At 46.4% G+C, this 22,500-nt stretch overlaps 3 protein-coding genes across 3 annotated transcripts in view; 2 read left to right on the plus strand and 1 right to left on the minus strand.

The window, feature by feature from the left end:
* Positions 1–6,231, minus strand: part of hcn5 (hyperpolarization activated cyclic nucleotide-gated potassium channel 5) — a 7,178-nt gene extending 947 nt beyond the window's left edge. The window contains exons 1-9 of the mRNA XM_084478435.1: positions 5,972–6,231; positions 4,428–4,614; positions 3,222–3,326; positions 2,964–3,101; positions 1,994–2,155; positions 1,398–1,491; positions 1,053–1,180; positions 580–726; positions 204–441 (exon numbers count right to left, since the gene is read on the minus strand). Of these exons, the coding sequence (XP_084334561.1) occupies positions 204–441; positions 580–726; positions 1,053–1,180; positions 1,398–1,491; positions 1,994–2,155; positions 2,964–3,101; positions 3,222–3,326; positions 4,428–4,614; positions 5,972–6,171 (1,399 nt within the window). The 5' untranslated portion in view covers positions 6,172–6,231. The remainder of the gene's footprint in view (positions 1–203; positions 442–579; positions 727–1,052; positions 1,181–1,397; positions 1,492–1,993; positions 2,156–2,963; positions 3,102–3,221; positions 3,327–4,427; positions 4,615–5,971) is intronic.
* A 6,482-nt stretch (positions 6,232–12,713) lies between these two features.
* cox17 (cytochrome c oxidase copper chaperone COX17) lies at positions 12,714–14,727 on the plus strand. Its single transcript, XM_084479026.1, has 4 exons — positions 12,714–12,819; positions 13,456–13,575; positions 13,990–14,090; positions 14,543–14,727. Exons 2-3 carry the CDS (start codon positions 13,463–13,465, stop codon positions 14,072–14,074), a joined length of 198 nt encoding a protein of 65 aa, XP_084335152.1. The 5' UTR covers positions 12,714–12,819; positions 13,456–13,462; the 3' UTR covers positions 14,075–14,090; positions 14,543–14,727.
* Positions 14,728–15,824: 1,097 nt separating this feature from the next.
* Positions 15,825–22,500, plus strand: part of popdc2 (popeye domain cAMP effector 2) — a 7,236-nt gene continuing 560 nt past the window's right edge. The window contains exons 1-4 of the mRNA XM_084478793.1: positions 15,825–16,600; positions 18,643–18,751; positions 19,436–20,107; positions 21,754–22,500. The exon at positions 21,754–22,500 is cut by the window's right edge and continues 560 nt beyond it. Of these exons, the coding sequence (XP_084334919.1) occupies positions 16,104–16,600; positions 18,643–18,751; positions 19,436–20,053 (1,224 nt within the window). The 5' untranslated portion in view covers positions 15,825–16,103 and the 3' untranslated portion in view covers positions 20,054–20,107; positions 21,754–22,500. The remainder of the gene's footprint in view (positions 16,601–18,642; positions 18,752–19,435; positions 20,108–21,753) is intronic.

Below are 22,500 nucleotides of genomic sequence, written 5' to 3' on the forward strand. Positions count from 1 at the left end.
TGAGGGTGGCTGGTTCAATCCCCAGCTTCTCCAGCTTAAGGTTGAGGTGCCCGTGAGCAAGACTCCCGACCGCTCCCAACCAGGCGGTCGTTGCCGTGGTTGAGTCCCCCTTTGCCGTGTGTGAGAAGTAGCATCTAAAATCCTATTAGTGGCCGCTAAGCCACTGCAGGGTCTGCAGTGAACTCGGGGGGGTTGGAACCCACCTCCAAAGTAGTCCCCATCGCAGAGCTCCCTCTCCACGGAGTCGGTCTCCACGCTGACCTGCCCGTGGTCGATCAAATACATGCGGTCCCCTGGGGAGTTCAGCCTGAAGATCACGTCTCCCTCCTGGAACACCTCGTACCTCAGCTTCACCAGCACGGCGTTCATGAAGTTCTTGTCCAGGTCCTCGAACATGGGCACCTTCTGCAACAGCTTGCTGCACATGGACAGCAGGATTTGCTGGGAAGAAAGAATAGAATAATGATAGCATGGCTTTGTTTAGCATAGCACAGTTTAGCACTGCATAGTTGAACTTAGTTCACGGCCGGTAGATCCTTGAAGACAGTATGAACATGGTAAACAAGTACACATTTTTACCTCTTTCAGTGCGGTGGAAACGGTGTCCATGATGTCGTTCTCATCAAACCATTTCCCACCATAGCGTGCCTGGTAGTAGCTGCTGATTCTCAGCTGCAGCTCAGGAGGGAGCTTCATAAAGGTCATGTAGTGCTCCAGGCGACACATCTACACCAACAAGAGGTTGCAGCATGTTCAGTAAGAAGTTGCCAACACCTAACAGTTAACAGTTAACCGCTTGCAGCTAATGGTTAACATTAACAGCTTACGCTAACAGCTATGGCCAACAGGTAACACTTGAAGCTAATTGCAAAGGTTAATGCTAATAGCGAATGCCAACAGCTAACATTAATAGCTTAGAGCAGGCATCTGCAGGATGCTGTTCTCTACTGGTCAGGATGCTAACACAAACGAGTCACATGCACTTCCACGGTAATACCCAAGTTCTGTATTAGGAAAAAACATCGACTCAGGGACCAGGGACACATGCAGACCTTGCTTTTGTACTCCTTGGCGGTCGGGTCGGTGTTGGCTATCATGGTGGTAGCGTTAGCTACCAGCACTGTGTACATCATGCAGCCTGAGATCATGCTAACCATCACGATCCACATCTCCACATAGTCTGGGGGAGAACGAGAACAGAGTCAGTCAATGAGCGTCAACATCAACACGTCTACGTAGGGGGGGGGGGAGAGGAAACGAGAACCAAACCAACCAAAGATAACCACTGCGTGGGGCAGATCTCTCCTGAAAGCAAGCCTTAAGCTTGCATGCACACTGCGATACTAGGAAGCCATATGTATGCAAATGGGGTGTATGTGTAGGAATAAAGGTCGTACTAGTGGGGGCGTCCATGGAGCCGTAGGAGAGGGCGATCATCTGAGACAGGGCGCGGAACACCCCCCAGGAGTATTTAACGCTGACCGTGGCGTTCTGCGCACACACACAAAAAGACACACACAAGAGACGCAATCGCTTCATCCTCCAACAATGACCTCCAGCTCTGGGATCCCTTTGATATCGTGGGATGATGTTGGAAAGCACGCATGCATTAAAAAAAAGTGGTGAGTCACGATTAAAAAAAAACGGGATCTTTAATGTAATTTAGAAATATGAGTATGATTGCCCCGCTATTATAATTCACTCCCTTGTCTCCAGGAGTTTGTGATTTAATGAGGCATGATTCCATGATTCAATGCTTCAATGATTCCAAGGGTCTGCCATTTCAGGATTCCATTACATTTAACGACATTCCATTACATTTAACGATTCCATTAAATCATCGTCATGTGATTCAAAGGATTCATAATAATTCATGACTCCAGTAGAACATGATTCTAGGGTTTCCATGATAGTAAGATGCATGGAGGATAGAGGGAATGAAGGGGTTCCATGATCTCCAAGATATTATCTCCTGATCTCGTGGGGTTCCCACCATGAGGTTCTCCTTGCGGACCCAGCAGTCAGAGGGGAACTCCTCCAGCATGGGGACAAAGTACTGGATGCAGCCGTTCCAGTGGCAGAGCAGGAAGATCATCATGAACAGGGACAGGATGCGGAAGAAGAGCCGCACCACCTCCAGGTTGGCGTTGGACACCTGAGCGGGAGGAGGATCACACTGTAAAGCACCACCTGCTCGCTGTTGGTTAGTCGATAAATGAATCCAACCCATGCCAGCTCTATCACCTTAACAACCGTAACATAGGCGCTAGCTCAGGTGGTGAAGTCATTTGACTTGAAACCGGAACGTTACTAGTTCCATCCCCGGTGTCGCATGTGTGGTTGACACTGCTGGCAGTGTCTGAATGGTTGTAAAGTCACTTTGGACTAAAGCAACAGCTTACTTCCCTAAATATACATATAAAATATAAACTTTGACTCTGTAGATTAATACATTTCCAGAAATCAGAGGATGAATAAAGAGATTGAATGCATGATGAGGTCCTGTAGTAATGTGGGCATGAAAGAGTAAACAAGATCTATTATTTATGTATGTCTTATTATGTCTATCCAGATGAAATATCAGAACTCAACAGCCTGGTCCAAGTGGAGCACGGTGTTACTGATTTCTCAAGCTCTCGTTTCAACAGTGACGTCAATGTCCAGAGGCCAGAATGAACAAATGGTGTCAGGATGTGGAATGAATGAACAGAAAGCATGAATGAAGTCTTAAATTAGCTGTGGGTTTGAAAGAATAAACAAAGATGTAATATGTTTGTCGATGTCCAGATGGAATGTCAGAAATCGATAGCCTAGGTCCGAGTAGCGTTTTTCTCGCTCTGTGTCTGAGAGCCGCCTCGGAGAAGTCACCCGATGCGGGGAGCCGGTCAGGGGATCTGCAACTGGAGAGGCAGGGTGAGGACTATAGGGTTTCTAATGCAGAGTGCGGCTCCCCCTCCACTCACTTTCTCCACCTCGTTGAAGAAGCGCACCAGGCGAGACACGCGCACCAGGCGTATGAGGCTCAGGATCCGCACGAACATCAGGATCCTCATCATCTTGTTGGTCTTGGACGGGTTGTCCTGGCTGTGGTACTGCAGGTCCTGAGAACGAGAGACAAACGCCTTCCTCTTCAACCACAACAACAATGGCGCTTCACACGCACCGCTTTGGCATTCGCTCTGCCTCCACCGGGAAGGACACAGGCTCGAGTCAAGGCTTACCGCGAAGAAGAGGATGTAGCCTATGGGGAAGGCTGCGATTACATCCAGTAGGAACCAGCTCCTCAGATAGCTCACGCGGATCTGCTTGACATCCAGGATGGCTACCTGCCACACAGGACCGGAGAAAATACACACAACAGTACACGTACATTTTACTATTTTTCCAAGACCTGTTGAGTTGAATTGTGACAGTGACAGTGAGGTATATCCTTAGATACACATCCTTTGTATTTTAAACTGTCACAAATGATTATTTTTTATTATTGAGAAACTGATGTGGGGGGCTGCGGGGAGGGGGGGGGGACTCCTGGGCTGCTGATTTGCCAATGAGACCCTTTATTTTGGAGAAGCAGAAAATAAAATGAATGGAAGGCAACTTATTTCTCCAGTGAATAAGGTACATTTACACAGGACTACAGGGCTCAGAGTTCAAGGCTGAGATTCTAATAGGGACTGAAACGTCTAGATTAATATTTCACAACATCTCAGCGGGAGGGAAACCGCCATATGTTAATGGAACCTCTGGAAACATGCAGACCCACACCCACACCCCCACACACACACACACACAAACGTCAGTTCAAAACATCATTAAAAATTTGCACAAACGCACAAACACGGAAACTAGGGCTGGGAGTAAACACGCGTCTACAGAAAAACCCGGGAGTGTTGTAAGAGGTTTCAAAGAAGCTGGCATGAGTCGCCCGTCAGAAAATACACCACATATCATCTCCTTAATGCCCCACTGGAGGCGCCATGCTTGTATTTATCTGTAATTCACCCAACATCCGAAATCTGCTTTACAGATAAACCAAATAAACATGGCACGGTGACGGTGGTCATCTACAGAGTCCACGGTGGATTTTGGGTTGGAAGGGGGTGGGTAATCTGGTTCCTTCGTATTTTAAGGGGATTACTGACGGGGTCAAAAATGGACTGCATGTGCTCGTCTGTGGTGGGATTAGTCCTCCAGATTGCGAGGAGAGAGCGTGAGAGAGAGAGAGAGAGAGAGAGAGAGAGAGAGAGAGAGAGAGAGAGAGAGAGAGAGAGAGGAGGGAGATATCTTTTTTAATGAGATGGTTTTTGTATATGTATATAGAAAATGTATTTTGTCATGGGAGAGGAATAGAGGAGAGAAAGACAGAAAGGAAAGAGGGAGACAGAGAGAGTGGAGAGGAAGAGAGCCCAATGGCCTCCCTCTTCTACCTCGCTGTCCTCGGGTATGATGCCCATACGGAAGTTGAGCGCCACGTCGATGAGGAACAGAGTGTCGGAGAAGACGTTGAAGCCTTCCCATCCGAGGCCGTTCACCCCGTCCAGGAAGGCGATCTCCATGGGAATGCCGATCAGGTTCAGGAACGTGATGGCCATCATGCACATGATGTAGTAGCTCCTGGACACAAACATCGTCATCGTTACTCCGTGATGTGCACGGTAGATGTGGGACGCGTTCTAGATTTGACTTACATTTGACTCCTCACATTGTTTGTATCCAGGTTTTGCCGTCGAACGTACTCGCTCTTCTACTGTCTTCTGGATCTATGCTCCCTAAATACATTGACACTGTAGCTGTAAATAATGGATAAAATACGGGACCACATCCGCTGTGTGATGACGAATCGATCGGTTCCACATGGCTTATGGTTTATGGTGTACACGCCAGGCAGCTTGCTCGGCGGCAAGCTCCACCTGCTAGTGTGCTGACCATCGAGGCGACACGGCCTCATAAAGAACATAAAGATGCTATGCAACATATCATTCCCTCTCCTCTTCAACCAACTTTTGTGACTCAAAAAAAGGGCTAAAAGAAAGAGACAAAACTATATATATAAAGATGTGTGGTGGTCAGGGAGTGTAGTCTGCCATCTAATTCTCTCTGCTCTGTTACCCTTTTGACCAGAAGCTAGGTCAGGTGATCAGGAAGGGGAGGGAGAGGCGATGACCATCACGCTGAATAAAGTTCTGGATTATTCTGCTTTCCATATTATATTCCTCATGGGGGCCTAAGAGGACTGGCCCAGCATCCTTCTGTTGCTACTCCTGCACGAGATCGTCCAAATCTCACCCCTTTGGCCAGGTATCGACAGTCACACATTATGAGCAGTAATAATATTAATACTGTGTACTTATTCGAGCTTATACCTCATTATGAGTAGTACAAATGTTTATGCCTTATTAAACTATGTCCGAGCTTATAAATCATTATAAGAAGTAATGACAGTAAAACATAATCAGAACATATTAATTGTTGATCCCATCAATTGTAAGGTTAACCTCACAGTAAGATCTTATTCTATGCAATAATGATTTAATACCCCATTGTTCATAAACAAAGTACATATTTTGGATAACAAGTATTGTACTAGGGCTAGGCAATCAGAGAAATAAGGGATGGATGATCAGTACTCCACTCTGGAGTCTTGTATTGGATAAAGTAAAATGTATGAGCAGCATTGCAGTCCTACCTTAGAGGGAAACCGAGACATGCTATTTTCTAACATAAGAGAGAGAGATGCTTCATATTCGTGCGGCGGAAAGACACAGTCTGCAACATCAACACCGTTCAAAAAACGTGGAAAAGTTGGACCATATAGACGGTCATCATCATCGGTCATCTTTGGAAAACGCAAACCTCCGATCACATTAGAGCACAGGAGCACATATTCTGATGACGTCAATGGTCCAACTTTTCATCCGATGTTTTTCAGTGCGGTTATGCAAGATAAAGTACGAGGCAGCACCGGCGTTACCTCAGGAGGCTGAAGGGGTGTATGACGAGCACTCCGCTCTGCAGCTGGCGGATGCATTCCTTCTCCACGGCCACCTCGCTGCCGTACACGTACAGGGACTGCCGGTTCAGCTGGGGGAGGAGCAGGGACCTCCAGCCGCTGGTGGCCCGACTGCTGCCTGCCCCGCAGGACCCCGACGTTGACGCTCTCGGCTTCTCCATCCCCTCCTCACACTGACACACACACACTCACACAGACACACAGAGACACAGACACACACACACACAGACAGACACACACACACACACACACACTCACGTGCCCTCACGCACCGCTACTGCTCAGCCACACACGCCATTGTGTCTGGCAGGCTCCCGGCGCGAGCGAGCTTGGCTTGTGCTGTGAGTGGGACTCGACCTGCTTTCCTGCTTGTCAACAAGGTATCGTTCCATCCCCACTCCCCTGCTGGTGTAGCTCTTATAGCAGGGCTGAGTCACACAGTCTCCCGTCAGCTCCGTACCCTCCCCTTACCTCGCGCTCTCTGCACCGCCCCTTATCTCTCCCAGTTGCTCCCGCTCCCGCTCTCCCTCTCTCTCTGTACCGCCCATTACCTCTCTCTCTGTACCGCCCATTACCTCTCCCAGTAGCTCTCTCTCTCTCTCTGAATCCCGTCCCCTTCCTCTCTCTCTCTCCATCCGTCAATATTTTTTTTATCTCTTTCTACGTCATTTTCTCTCTCTTTATACCCTCCCCTTATCTCTCTCTGTTACTCCCTGTAGCTCTTTCTCTCGTTATCTTCCGCCAACTCTCTCTGTAAACCCTCTCTGTACTTTTCTTTCTCTCTCGCGTCATCTTTCTCTCACTTTAACCCCTCCCCTTGCCCTACTCGCTCTCTCCATCTGTCTGTACCTCCCTGTCTGTATCCTGCTCCTTATCAGTACCCAACTCCCTCTTTATCTCCCTCTATCTCTTGCTATCTATGTCTGTATCTCTCCCTATCTCTCTCTCTCTCTCTTTCCCATCAACTATTCAGTGCGTCTGTCTCTCCAACACATGAATCAAGCCACGTCAAGGACACAGTGACGGGTCGGCCACATTAATTCTGAAGCACAATGGAGTTGGGTTTGTGTGTGTGCGTGTGTGTGTCTGTGTGTGTGTCTGTGTGTGTGTGGGGGGGGAGGGGGGGAGGGGGGTTAAATATCACAATTATCCTCTAGTGAACAAGACATCTGGCCGGGGAGTCAGGATGGGTTCAGATAGGGCAGCTGGGATGGCAGATTTGTCATCTGACAAATTAAACTGTAAATACTCTGGTCAGTCACCTAATCAACACCTGACAGAAACTGTATGCACAGTATGTACAATGTACAGAAACTCACTTAGTCAATACCAGATATAGTATACTCTCATCTTCTTATCAATACCTGATACGGTATATTCTGATCACCTTAGCAATACCTGTACTGCACTCCGATCACCTTGGCAATAGCTGATATTGTACAGATACTCTAGTCACCTCATCAATACCTGATACTGTACAGATTCTCTTTTAGTCATTTTACCATTCTCAATATTGTGATTACATATTGACTCTTATTAATGTTGTTATTATTATATTTTTCTCATGAACGCTGATGGGATAAAGGTTGAGACATTTTCATTAAATTATGGGATGTATTACAATGGTAGAATTTGACCCGAAGGACATGTTAGCCATGTTACAAGGACAGCTGTTACAAGCGCAGCTGTTACTTTGCGTGCCCAAGTGTGTGTGTGTGTGTGTGTGTGTGTGTGTGAGACAGTGTGTGTGTGTGTGTGTGTGTGAGTGAGACAGTGTGTGTGCGTGTGTATATGTGTATGTGCGTGTTGTGTTGATCCATGATCTGGAATGAATCCTGTTAAGCTCCATGGACAGACACAAACACACACATATTGTCTGGAATAGCACATTGTTGTGGCTTATGGGTAAACAAAGACATCCATGCCGCCGCGGGAAGTTACAGACATTTAAGCTGTTATGAATGTGACAAATGTGTCGTTATATAAGTAACACGTGTCAAATGTGTATTATATATGTATGTGTCATTATGCATGTTTATTATATATGTATTTCTATAGTAAATATCTGTATAGTATGTATATGTGTCCTTATGTATGTTCATTATATATGTATGTATGAACTATGTAACAATAGCCTGGCTATTGCCAGACCAAGCTCAATCGTAGATTGCACGTTGGTCTGGGGAGGCTGCTGTCATTTTCTTCTGCACAAGAGGCGTGATTGACAGGCCTAGTTCAAATGACTGTACGCAACTGGCTGCCTGCCGTCGCTTCCCTGTCGTCATTGTGTTAAACCAGCCAATAGCGCGCCAGGGGGAAAAGCCAGTTTGGCGATTGGCTCCCGCAAAAGCGTATCGGAAGCAGAAAGAAATGTATTGCTCCTCTCCAGTCCCTTCTGCAGTGCGGATTCAAATCGGCAGCAGAATGGGCTGGGGGTACCCGGTCTAATGTAATGATACTCTAACTGCCCTTCCTCATTTATCTTCTTCAGTGGTCTTCTGATGCTCAGCCACTGGAAAACTGGCAGTCAGCATTTTGCTTAAAACGACCACTGACCTACACAGAACCCGACTAGAACCACTACATTCTAGTGGGGGTCATAGAGAACATCGAGACCCCCTGAACAGCAAGGCGCTTACTCCTTAGGGCCTCCTGCCACACGAGGCCGGCCCCCTCAAGCTGCTCCTTGACCCGGGGGAAGCTATGGTGCAGCACCTGGTGCAGGCTGTCCACTGACAGAGAGAAGAGCTGGCCGGGGAGACAGCGCTCGCGCCATGAATGCCAGCAGGCCCAGGCCCCCAGGCATACCTCGGGTAGAGAGGGAGAGAGAAAATAGAGAGAGGGAGAGGGGGGGGAGAGAAGGAGAGGGAGGGAGAGAGGGAGAGTACAGCTTGACAGTCAGTGTGTCACCAGAGGGCGCTTTGTCAAAAGTGAGCACAGTGTGTAATCCCTTGCAGGGCTCTCTCCCCTGAGTGATGAAACAAGAGTGTAAACATCAGGAGAAGGGAGAGGGGGAGGGGAGGAGACAGCGAGGGAAGCAGGGACCCCAGCCTGCAGGTTGTGGTTCCGATGCGGGCCAACCATTCATCACAGGACAGCTAGGGTGGAGAACGAATTCCCAGGCTCATTAATTCAGCAGGCAGCTTGTTCTCCACAAAAAAATAGCTCAGCATTTCATAGCGCGCGCTGCCTCAGCACAGCTCACCTGCGTACTTACACACACACACACACACACACACACACACACACACACACACACACACACACACACAGACACACACAACACTCACTGTGTGTAAGACTAACTTGGCATGTGACGCAATTGTATGGTTGTGTTTTTCCAGAGAAGCCCAATTGGGTCATGGAGCGGATGCCAAATGGCTACATAGCATCCTCTATGCAGCAGATATAGGACATAGCGCCACGGTCCAGAGAGGCGTAGCATCCTGTAGCAGGATGGGTTTATGCTATGAGAAAAGATAAGGAGTGGTTCTGAGTGTTAGGAGCTGAGAGATTTTGTGCGTTGCTATCTGTGTGTCACCCACCACCCACCTCCAAAGTAGTCTCCATCACAAAGCTCCCCACTGGAAGAAGTCTGTGATTCATGTGGCCGTGGCTGGTGAAGAATGTGCGGTCTTCTGGTGCGTCCTGCTTGAAGATCACGTCCTCCTCCTGGAACACTTCGTATCTCAGCTTGAAGAGCACAGCGTTGATGAAGTTGGCACTTTGGTCCTTGAACCGTGGCGCCTTCTTCAACAGCATCCCATACATCACCGCCAGGATCTCCTGGAGAGGGAACGGAAGGCAGGATGGGCAACGTCTGATACTGCCAATACATACCCTCTACCCCGATCAAATACTACCACCTACATACCCTTTACCCCACCCAAATACTGCCACTACCACTAACATAGTCTCTGCCCCAGCCAAATACTGCCACTACCACATACATACCCTTTACCCCACCCAAATACTGCCACTACCACATACATACCCTTTACCCCACCCAAATACTGCCACTACCACTAACATAGTCTCTGCCCCAGCCAAATACTGCCACTACCACATACATACCCTTTATCTCACCCAAATACTGCCACTACCACATACATACCCTTTATCTCACCCAAATACTGCCACTACCACATACATACCCTTTATCTCACACAAATACTGCCACTACCACATACATACCCTTTATCTCACCCAAATGCTGCCACTACCACATACATACCCTTTATCTCACCCAAATACTGCCACTACCACATACATACCCTTTATCTCACACAAATACTGCCACTACCACATACATACCCTTTATCTCACCCAAATACTGCCACTACCACATACATACCCTTTATCTCACCCAAATACTGCCACTACCACATACATACCCTTTATCTCACACAAATACTGCCACTAACACATACATAGTCTCTACCCCACCAAAATACTGCCAACACCAAATACATACAGTAGTCTCAACCCCACCGAAATACTGCCACTACCACATAGACAGTCTCTACCTCACCGAAATACTGCCACTACCACATACACAGTCTCTACCTCACCGAAATACTGCCACTACCACAAAGGAACCGTCATTGTTCTTGTAGATGTTGCTCGAGGTCCCCGCATCGGACACCATGTGTGAGAAATGAGCATTTCCGGACACCATGCTGACGATCACCCGAGTCTCTACCCCGCCCGGTGCACGGCAGGAGGCACACTGGGGATTGATTACTTGGAACGTTTTCCTGGCTGTCAAGCCCTGTGTGTTGTTGAGATTGGTGTCATCATCACATCCTCCTGTCATGTCGCAGCGGAGGAGGACCCACTGGTAGGTGGGTCTGTGGAGCCGTACGGGACGCAGGAGACCCAGCAGTACAGAGAAAAACGAGTACTTCTCTGCCAAAGTAGCATTCGGTGTTGGAGACACACACACATATGAACGCAGACACATGCGCACGCACATGCATATCACACGCCATTGAATCCATTTGTCTTTTCGACAGCCGCGATTTGCATTGAAGAATGCAGCATATTTGCGTCATAAGTGATAGTTGACGCAAATTTGTGATGATTTTTTTGGCAGATTTTTCACCCAGTATTTCTTATTTTTTCATGTTGTATATTCGTTATGTGCCTGATGTAAATGGACTTAAATTTGCCTTACCTTTGCGGGTCTTCACACTGCGATGGAAACGCAGACAACAAGGACTAAAATTTCTGGGTCATTTGGTGGAAACGTGGCTTGAATCACTAAAGTAACAACAGTGTCTTCCTAAATAATTAGCTTGTGTGAACCCCCTAGAAAAACCAAACACACACACACACACCACGTCTTTCCTCAGTATGCCCATTCTGAAGTTCAGTAATATGTAAACGAGGAACAGGACATCACAGAAGATGCTGAAGCCCAGCTGGCTGGAGCTTTCCTCTTCCTCATGGAACCATCTCGATGGGAATGGAGGTGAGGTTTTCAAACGTGATGGCCACCATGAACAGCACATAATAAAATCTGTTAGGAACAAATTGTAATATTCATACTTGAATATATGCTAATGGATACTAATCACACCTTGTGTGATAAGAACCCAAGGCCAAGGTCATTAGTCACCTGAGTGATAAAGTGATTAATTGTATTTACACAAAGTGTGTAAATTAGACACATCAGTCAGTCAGATAGGCTTATTAAATTGGCAAAGGTAATTGGCAAACCATTCATGAATGAAGACATATTTTCAAACATTTTCACATATTTTCTGGCTCACTCTCTTTTCTTTACCTACCTTAAGACCTCCTGCTTCCCTCTATTGAGTCTTTAGGATGTCCTCCTTTGTAAAAATATAAATAATATAAACAAATTAGTTCAAGGACAATATGTTAGAAAATGTATCCATCAATGCAACTGATAAAATACGTAGGCTAGTTTCATAAACTGACCTCTTTCATGCTCTCTCCAAATGAAGTTTAGGCTTATTTATGCCTGCTACAACTGATATTTCTATTTTTTTTTTTTTAAAGAGAGCGGTTGAGAGAGCATTCATTACTCGCAGTCATACCCCAGGGAACGGAGCACTCATCGAACCGCTGTGCAACGGTGACCACATGGTCCTCGACATTTACCGGGTCGAGGTCAGGGGTCCTGGGGGCCGTAACGGTCAGTCGATCTCTGTGTCTCTTGAACCACGTTTTCCATCGTTTTCCTCTTTATGGCATGAGTTTGCTGTATAACCTGTTTATATGACAGCTGTATATATTTATATAAATGATTTGATGCTATCTAATTCGGATCGCCAATTGTCCAACTAAACTCAATTAAAAACAGCAATGGATCACATATGAGCAAACTGCGTCACGTGCCGTTTTAGAATCAACATAAAGAAATTAACGAATAATACTGAAGCAATACTTTCACTTTTTACAATTGTCATTGTCAGAAATGTTGCCTTCGTGAACCAATGACTATATTAGCCACACACATGTGCAAAGATTATAATTTTGCCATAAATTCATACACAAATAATTTCAATGATCCATAAGGAAACGCCGGTTGCTAAATTGACGTCGGCACAGTGATTTAACTAATCAGTTTAGTTAAGTTACTTTAGTTAAAAGACACAGCACCTGTTTTGTTTAGTGCATAATACGTCTGCGGTCCCAGGACTACACATCCCAGAAGTCCCGGTCTGTATTGGTTGGACATGCGCGTATATAAGGAAGGACAATTACATCACATAATCACCTACAGCGTCTGCGCCAAGCTTGAACTTGAACAACATTCACCGGTAATCCTCCTCGACTATGTGAGTAATATGCGTTATTGTTTACCGTTGTGTCTGTGCTGATTTAGTTGCTTTGTACCAATTTGGTCATATCATAGCTATAGTTCAGTCCACGTTTTGGCTGATGCTCATTCTGATGGTGCGTTCAGGACATGTGGATTTTGGAAGATGGCGGTGGAAAGTGTTCTTGCCTTTTACTTTACTTGTGTTGGTATCTAATATAAGCCATTGTTTGTGGATATCATGTCTGTGTATAATGTGTACCCTCGTCTTTGTATTGGATCCATTCTTGAACTAACCCTGTGTAGAGAAACGCTTAATGTGCAACATTATGATTATTATGTAGTGGAGCTTTTCATAACGATGACAAAGTCCTAGTTTTAATTAAATGGTTGACTGTTTGCGTGAACGGTATTTTCAGGTCTGAGGCATTGTTGTAGTCTGTCGTTGGTGAAACGTCAAATGTCTGTAAAAGTAATTTTTTAGAGTAATATTTACCAGGCTATGTTTGGTATGTCGTAGGCCTACAACGTTAAGTGTGACGCATTTCCTTAGTTTTGTACAACATACACGTTCAATATTTTGGGTTGGCCTTTATGTCTGACTGCTTGCTTTTGCTACATTATTAATATATCTCTATATATTTTATCTTTGCAGCCAGATAATGTCTTCCATTGCCGCCGCCAGTGTTGAGACCCCTGCTGCCGAGGTCGCTGAGAAGAAGCCTCTGAAGGCCTGCTGTGCCTGTCCAGAGACCAAGAAAGTCAGGGATGCCTGGTACGTGTCACCATCCTCCATCCCCCTAAAGCTTTAAGTGGCTACAAGGATACTTTGGTGGTAGTGAATAACATTTTGTATAATTATTCATAAATATATTTTCAAACTGCAATTGAAGACTAATTTAACTGATTGGTATAATTACACAATAAGGAGCCAACGTAATCAATAGTGTAGTTTGCTTTACAACCAGACTAATAAGGAAACTATGTTTGACAAAACCAAGTTTGCATTTCTGAACAGCTTGCGTCAATTGTCATAGATTGCTCTACTTCCTCCTAGCCTAGCTCTGATGCTGCTGCAAATGCTAAAAATGGCATTGGTACTGCAATGTGCATAATGAACCTTGCTTTGTTGGAAACATGGACTATATGTCAATATTTAATGTTGTTTTTTTGTTTGCTCTCTCTCCAGTATCATTGAAAGGGGAGAAGAGCAGTGCTCGTCCCTCATCGAGGAACATAAAGTATGCATGAGGTCTCTGGGTTTCAAGATTTAACTACTTTGTGTGTATGGTGAGTAAAAAGTCAAAACTTTCCTACCCCCCCCACTACAACTGTAGCCCTATGTCACCTGCAGTGACGGAATTAGCCGTGGGGTCTTTTCCCACTTGGTAGATTCCTTTTTGTATTTGTGCAACTCTGAAGCAAGTGGGTAAAGCGCCAAGGTCAACTGTCTCCCTCTGCTGGAAATGAGCTAGGACGGCTCCGTCAATCCCAGACCCCTATATTAAACCTTGTGACCAGTTTCACATGCTCAAGGTGATCTGTTGGCTTTCCAGCCACTGGGCTGTCTCATGGTGCATATTCACTATATGCATCATTTTGATTCACCCTCATTTAGACTGAAACCCCACCTGTCATACTCGTTTTAAGTCAGCATGACTTTACTGTTAAGCTATGGCATATGGGTGACCCGCCACGTTGCTCGTTTGACGTTGGGCTAATGTTGTGTCCTTCTCTTGCAGATTGCTGGTGTGAATGGAGGATCTGGATGTTATTTATCATGGAAAGGGACACTTGTCAAACACTGAGGTTTTTCTTTTTTTGGGGGGGTGATGTTTTTGTCAAACATTTTTTTAAAGTGTGACTGCACTGTTTGGTATTTAATAAAACTATAAAAAATACAACTCTACTTGTCTTTTTCAGAGGGCTTTTTGTGTCTTATCAACTAGGAGCAGAAAATATGCAAAGTGCAACTATTGTACTATTCCAGCTCCGTAGTGGTTTAGCATACTCATGAAGGCTAGCACAAACCCCAGAATCGCTCTTCACTAAAGGGTTTTCTGCGGAATGACTGTCATAGATGAATCCATAATGTCCGCTGATCTTACAACTAAAGGTCACTACTTTCTCCCTGTGACGAGGGTTGCTTACCACAGTTGTGCTCCTGGTATGCACTTGTTCTTAAAATAACCCCCTCAGCTAGAGGCAACACTTTATCTGCATTCCTCAATCACTGTTCTGGTGCCCCAAGAGCCTGGCGTTCGGTGTGCTGAACTCGCCACCTTAACCAAACTGCTCAGGACTTTAAATTACACATTAGCCTAATTGGCGCTGATCTCCCGATCCACTTGACCATTCCATGTACCGGAAACTGGATGGGTTGTCTGCTCTGCTTGTTGGTTGAAAGCATTGCGGTCTAGGCATCAGCAAATTAAAAGCCAACCTCTGCCAGATTTGGTTTTAATCTCTAAATCGTGGTAGTAAAAAAAATAATCTGATAAAATGTTCTGCAATATCTAAACCATCAAATTAAAAACACAATTCTTGAAAAAGTGGTCCCCCAGCCACATTGCCACATCTAAAGGTCTGATGCCGGGGTCTTCCAGTCAGATGGCTGGGGGTTCCCAGGGCTAGTGGGCTGGCTCTGGTTTTATTCTGAAATCTGACCTGGTATTTCAGTGTCTATATATGCACATCTCTTAACAGCGAGTGGCTGTTTTAGTTAAAGGTGTTGCATGTTTAGAAACGAGTCGAGTGTTTTCCTGTGCCTTTCCCCACACTCCCAGCTTGTAGTTCCATCACCTGGTGTTTTATCCTCCCTGCTCTGTGTCCAGTGACGTGCTGCTATGTTAAGTAGCAGGCCTGTGTTCTGTCTCTGCCTCTTCTTGGGTTTCAATTCCAAACATGGTTATCCCGCTGGGGTTCTGTTACCACGCCTCGTCCGTCCCAGTCACCCCCCCCCCACAATTCTCCCTGCCTCTGGGGGATAGCCCTCCAGAACAGCCTAGTTGGGTTAGGGGCAGGAGCGGAGAGTACTCTTTAACGTTGGACACGTAAGGGCTCCATGTCCGCGAAGGGGGAGCATAAGGAGAGAACATTCCACATGCGTTTCTGGTCAGATAAACAAAGATAGTTGAGGCGATCAACAGGTTTCCAACTCTACATCCAGGGAACAAATATTAATTCATTTTTGATGCGTTTTAGGCCAGACCTTTATTTTACGATTCTGTCCCAAGTTGGGACATTTTTGACCAGTGATTCCTTCCCCCCGTTTGGATCACCAACCCGGTGCGTCTCGGAAACATGAGTTCAGACAACTCCTCCCTGGCCGGGGGTCTCGTGTACGGGCACCAGCCCTGCGACGGCTGGACCAATAACACGGAGGGTGCCATCTTTCAACTGGGCAACACCATCCTGTTGCTGGGCTACATGGGAGGCAGCGGGCCGCACGGCTGCCTCTTCATCTTCGGCTTCATGGTGCCCTCCTTCCTGTGCATGCAGCTGTGGGGCTGGCTGACCGTGTGCGGTGTGGATGTGTTCACCTGGAACCTGCTGCTCATGCTGGCCTGCCTGGCTCAAATCTGCCACCTCATCCACCGGCTGCGGAAGCAGGGCCTGGCCAGCGAAGAGCTTGGCAGCCTGTACCAGGCCGTGTACCTGCCCCTGGGCGTGCCCGTGCAGGTCTTCCAGGAGGTGTCGGGGGCCTTCGGAGACAGGGTGCTGGAGCTGAAGGCTGGGGACACGTACTCCGTGGAAGGCAAGACGCCCATCGATCAGCTCTCCTTCCTGCTGTCTGGGAGGTAAGGGGAGTTTACGCTTGTCTGGTTTTTAAATTTGTTTAGTTTTATATAATTAGTAGTAGTCGTATTTACATGCACATATTTCACATTCAGTGTTTTCTATTCAGGTTATAAAGAAATAAAGAAAAAGTAATTCAAATGCCTGATATTGTCTCGTGCAGTAGAATTGCGGAGTACTACTGCACACGTAGTAAGTATTTTGGTCTGTGAATGGTTCTGTTATGTTGATACTAGCTTGTATATCAACAGTTTCATAAGTTCTATATTTATAGTCACTCTCTAAGGAGAGGAAATATTTTCCCATTCCACATTGCACTTCTGAAATCTGGCCACAATCACCACAGGCCTTTGAGACTGTATTTATGATACCATGATAAAGACCAATCAGAATCTGTTTCTCAGCCAAGTCACACAAGTAATTAACATACAAGGAATTTGTCCTGGTGCAAGACCAAGAAACTCATACAAGGGCATAGCATTGAGGGTGCTGTTCATATAAAACGACAAGTGTGTTCATGTAAATAGACACAGCAAAACAACTGATATGAATGTGAAGGAGTAAAAGCACTGTCCACAACCTCTCCATAAAACAGGTTTGAAGCATACGGGAAATGATAAGGGCTGCTGTATTACCACTACTTGAACGTTAAGTGTGTTCAACTACTTTCTCACACTCACTCTGTAGTGGATATGCAGATGATATACAGTGGATACAGCAGCAACAGCTAAGAGATAGCTTCCTGTGTTTAGTTTTGACCTTGAAGGGGACTGCTTACAGTTGCCTGGCATGAACCAGGAAGAGGGAGAGAACTGCAAGGCTGAACACAACCCACTAGGCCGGTTGGTTGTGTTCAGAATGTTTCATGACCACGGCAGAATTAGCTGAGAAAGAATCCTGTCAAACAGACACAGACTGATAGGATTGATAACTAAGGACTGATAACTTGAGAATCATAATTTGTATTCATTGACACAAAAATGCATTCACAGTTTGGATCTCACACAAAACTGATACCCGGCAGAGTCTCTCATATCTGATATATGAGAGAAAACTCATATCAGAGTAAAAAGATATAGTTGCAATAACAAACATTTAGTCTCAATGGGTTACCCGGCAACTTGATGTCATTTATTTATTTAATTTCAAAGCCTTTTTCTTATTTGTGCTAAAAGAAAAGGCATCCTATTGTAAGCAAATCTTAAAGTTGCAATGTGTAAGATTGAGCTCTCCCTTCCCTCGAGTAGGCCGGAGAAGAATAGAAAATAACAAAATGAAAGTGTTCTGACCAATAAAACAGACTATAAATGGCTATACAACTGTGTGATTGCAATCTAGCTCAGCTTGGCTGAGTGGGAGGGGTTAGGCAGTGTTATCGTATTCTCGACGATTCTCAACAGAGTGATGTAATGGGATTTTATTCAATACATTATTGAAATCAGGATCGATCACTATTCATATCTATATTAAATTAGCTATAGAAGTAGTACTAGTATAGTACTTTAGTCTACAGGCTAGTCGCAAATGTTACACTTTGCAAATTAAAAATAATTTAATGAAATTAATTAAATTAAAGGCGACATATTATACCACCAGGTGTGAGTGTGATAAGCCGTTACAGGCCGTTTTGAAAATCTGCCTCTTCTGACATCACAATTGGGGGTGTCCACCTAGTCCGGATAGATGAGCAAACAGCTTGTAATGGCTAATCACACTTACACCTGGTGGTATACTATATCCCCTTTAAATTAAATGTTTTCAACGAAGAACCCCTATTATCTCTGTCCATATATCACTCCATCACCCTGACTATCTCTGTCCATATATCACTCCATTACCCTGACTATCTCGTCCATATATCACTCCATCACCCTCACTATCTCGGTCCATATATCACTCCAGCACCCTGACTGTCTGTCAATATATCACTCCATCACCCTGACTATCTCTGTCCATGTATCACGCCAGCACCCTCACAATTACATTTTACTTCAGTTTGAGTGAATAAATTTTTTTTTCATCTCCCCCCCCTCCCCCCCCTCAGGATTTCTGTCTCTCTGGAGGGCCAGTTCCTCCACTACATCCACCGCCACCAGTTCCTGGACTCCCCAGAGTGGGAGTCCCTCCCACCCACCGAAGAGGGAAACTTCCAGGTTGGTTCACCTGAGATGCTAGTTAGCGATTTCATGCTTAAGCAATAGATCACGACAGACTGTGGTATATGTGGTATACCACAGTTAAGGGGCGTGGAGGGACGGCGACCCCCTTAACTGTGGTATAATGAGCGTATACCACTGACTGAAGTGATCTATTGCTTTTATAAAACGGTTACGTAAGTATGGCGAAATGAAAGTCATAGACACCCTCAATTTTGAAAAAGCGAGAAAGTCGGAAAAGCATTTTTTTTTAACAAATACAAAAAAGTAGTCCCTCCTGGCTGCCTGCAAAGTGTATGGCGGTTGCTATGCAACACACCGTAGCATCCTTCAGAGAGAAGGCTAGAGACGGTAGCTCGGTTCGCCAACATTTCCACCCTCTCCAGCAATCAACATGTTTTTAGGCTTCAGTGAACTATGCTATCGCTTTTATATATAAATAAACAACAGTTCAAGTTAGGCGCGGAGTGATACTGAACTCTGTACACTGAACGGGCGTCATAGCTGTGTGTATACGCTCATTATACAACAGTTGGGAACCAATCAGATCGCTTGATTTAAGCCACCCGTTTTATAATCTGCATTTGACAATCCAAGAGGAACCGCCACGTTCTTTCAAACACTGAGTTCGGGGGCGAGTCCGGTTGACTGACAGATCCCGTGGACCTCGTTGACCCCCAGGTGACCCTGACGGCGGAGGAGGACTGCCGCTACGTGTCGTGGCGTCGCCGGCGTCTGTACGCGCTGCTGTCGCGGGATCGCTACACGGCCCGCCTCTTCTCCCTCATGCTGGGCCTGGACATCGCCGAGAAGCTCTACACCCTCAACAACAAGCTGTTCGTCAAGAGCGGCGTGCGGCTGGACATCCGCCTGCCCAGCCTCTACCACGTGCTGCTGGCGCCCCCCGCCGGCGCCTCGCGCAGCAGCGACGGCAGCGGGAATGCCGTCGTCGCCCCCCCCGGCGGGCGGGGCTCCGGCGACAACGGGCCGGACCGGCGGCAGTCGAGGGAGTCGTCGCTGGGAGACGACCCCGCCACGCCCGACTACCAGAACTCCCAGAACTCCCAGAACTACTGCAAGCAAGGCGGCCCCAGGACCTCGTCCTCGTCCCAGGATGACCGCCAGGATGACCGTGAGCCCGAGCCCTGGGCCGCCTTCTCCTCCTCCTCCTCCACCACCACCGCCGCGGCGGCGCCGCCCCACTCCGGTGAGGACTCCAGCAGTCTGGCCCTGGAGGACTTTACTGACCTGGCAGGGTCCCTGATGGACTATGGCAGTGAGAGGGATTATTTGAGGTAGAGAGGGAGAGAAGGGGGGTGAAGCTAACACACTGCGTCTCCTCTCCAGCGCCATGTAAGTATGGACCCGGGCTCCGAGTGCATGTGTCTGGAACTGCACTGCTCCTACTAACCCTGCCTTGAGACGTACACGGCGGGGGGGGCGGGGGGCGGTTGGTTATGTTTGATCATGCTTTGAACTGCTCTTCTGTGGAAACGCATTATTTCTGAATTATCTCTGCCACCGTGCCACTGATTTAAATATAAATGAAATATAAGTTTATAAGTGGATCGTCGAGTGTGTGTGTGTGTGTGAGCGAGCGCAGCTCAGTGTCTGCTGTGTGTCGATGAGGGTTGTAGCGAGAGTGAATCCCCTGAACACCATAACCCTTCTATGGGGTACAGGATCTATAAATCCTGTTTCCCCCCCCCCCCCCCCCCTTCTCCCCCGGCTGGCTAGTATGTGAGGGGAGGGGGGGGGGGGTGTGGGGTGGGGAACAGCTGTCGTTGGGTCCATTGCGCGACCTTTACAGTTAAGCCACAGAGTAGATATCAAAGTAAATACTAGTAGATACGAGTAGAGCCTACCCACCAGAGTATAATTAATAATAGTCCAATTAGTCCATTGCATTTATAAGGCGCTTTTCAAGATACTCAAATGACCCATTACATTGTGTGTGTGTGTGTGTTTGTGTGTGTGTGTGTGGGGGTATGACACCTCTTCCACTACCAGTGTGTAGCACCTAACTGGGTGAAACACGGCATGGGAGGTGAAGAATGACACAATCCAATTAGAGACTAGGAGATGTTGGTACAAGAGCCAGGTGGTGGCCAATTTGGCCAGGACCCAGGGGCCAGTACCCCTTCTTAGTTCCATTGGATCTTTAGTTACCACAGGGAGTCAGAGTAGAGACTAAGACAACAGTACAGAGACTATAGACAAGATTAGGGACTAGAGCCAGAGCAATACTGGATTCTAGGGGCTGATAAACATATCAGGGAGTAACAATTGTGTATATCAATGTATCACTCAGATATTCAAACTACAGATGTATCAGCCATTATTCGATATATACTGTGGCATCTTCGGGGTGGATCAGCTCCTTTGGATTTAATACCCACTCTCCAGAAATGCTTCGGGCCACAGCAACATCCCATTCAAATCATGAGCGAAAGCCACCAATTAACCGTATGGCTGATCAAATGGGCCAACCAGTGTATTAGTCAGGCTCTAGTAGAGAATAGGCACCAGAGTAGAGACTACTAGACTGTCTAGTAGTTAATCCGATCTCTACTCTTGTGTTACACTAGAGCAGGTACTAGACACTGAAGCAGAGACCATTATAAAATATTTTATTTCAAAATAATTCCCCAAATGTACATGCTTTTTGCTTGCGCAGTACACATCTTTACGCGTGACATTTTTAATATTCTATCGACTAAAATGAAATGAACACCCGGCAAAGGAGCTGTCTGAGCGATTCCGTTTGCAGTGTGCATGACTTGAGGCGAGGCTGTTATGAAATGAGGATGAGGGGCTGATATAAGAGACATTGCGTGTGATGATGTGATTGCCGCTGCATCTGTTCCTGTGTTCCTCTCCAGGCTGTGCGGTCGCATTGTGAAACTCTTCTCAACCGTTCTAAATCCAGTCTTTCAAAAAAGGATTATGACCGGCCCAGCTCAGCGATATTAACGGTTAAATCTGTCCGCCCTCCACAGGAAGTGATGACGCCATGAACAACAGGACCCGTCCTCCACGCTACAGCCGGGGCCGTGCCCCTCTGGCCCCTACAGACACCCCCAAACTGTGAGGACGGCCCCTCGCGGCCCCACCATAGAGGTTTGGGGTTCAGATGCCTCTAGCTGACCCTGTGCCGCTGGGCTGGCTTTCCTCTGGTCCTCCACCCACCACTGGCCACCCTGACTGGGATTGTCATCGTCTCCCTGTTTGTTTGTGGTCTTCAGCTTCTTTTTGAAAGTACTGACGCGAATGATGAATCATGAAAACATTTGATCACCACGGAAACGGTTCGGGCTGCGATGTCACCTTGTGTCGTTCATGTTTAATGTTGTATGGCTTTCTGTTTTGGATGGTTAAAGTAAGCACTTGGGTTATACTAACATCTTTGTTATTTGGGGGGGGGTTTTGGACGGCAGATTAGAAGAAATGAATGGTGTAGTTTTGTAGTAGCAATAGTAAAAATAGTATACGTACATTCAGTAGCTCTTCACCTTTGTATGTTTTGACTTGTGTCTAATCTCACCAGACTTGAAAATACTCAAAACATGGGGTCCATACCATTGGAATGTACAGATCGTACCATCTACTGCCTCGTATATACATGGGGTCTGTACAATCAAAACGTACAGAACATACCATCTACTGCCAGGTAGAAACTTTCTTCCAGATGGAAAAGAGAATAACCTTTGTCTGAAAGCCCCCTTTCCACAACATACTTTCTTTGT

The sequence above is a fragment of the Micromesistius poutassou genome (assembly GCF_964030765.1).
Source record: "Micromesistius poutassou genome assembly, chromosome: 14".
Classification (NCBI taxonomy): Eukaryota; Metazoa; Chordata; class Actinopteri; order Gadiformes; family Gadidae; genus Micromesistius; species Micromesistius poutassou.

What these genes read in the sequence shown, in the direction of transcription:
- cox17 (XM_084479026.1), top strand. Translation starts at nt 13,463, where the DNA reads ATGTCTTCCATTGCCGCCGCCAGTGTTGAGACCCCTGCTGCCGAGGTC. An exon ending in AAGAAAGTCAGGGATGCCTG is followed by an intron (nt 13,576 to 13,989) that starts GTACGTGTCACC and finishes CTCTCTCTCCAG; the next exon opens with TATCATTGAAAGGGGAGAAG.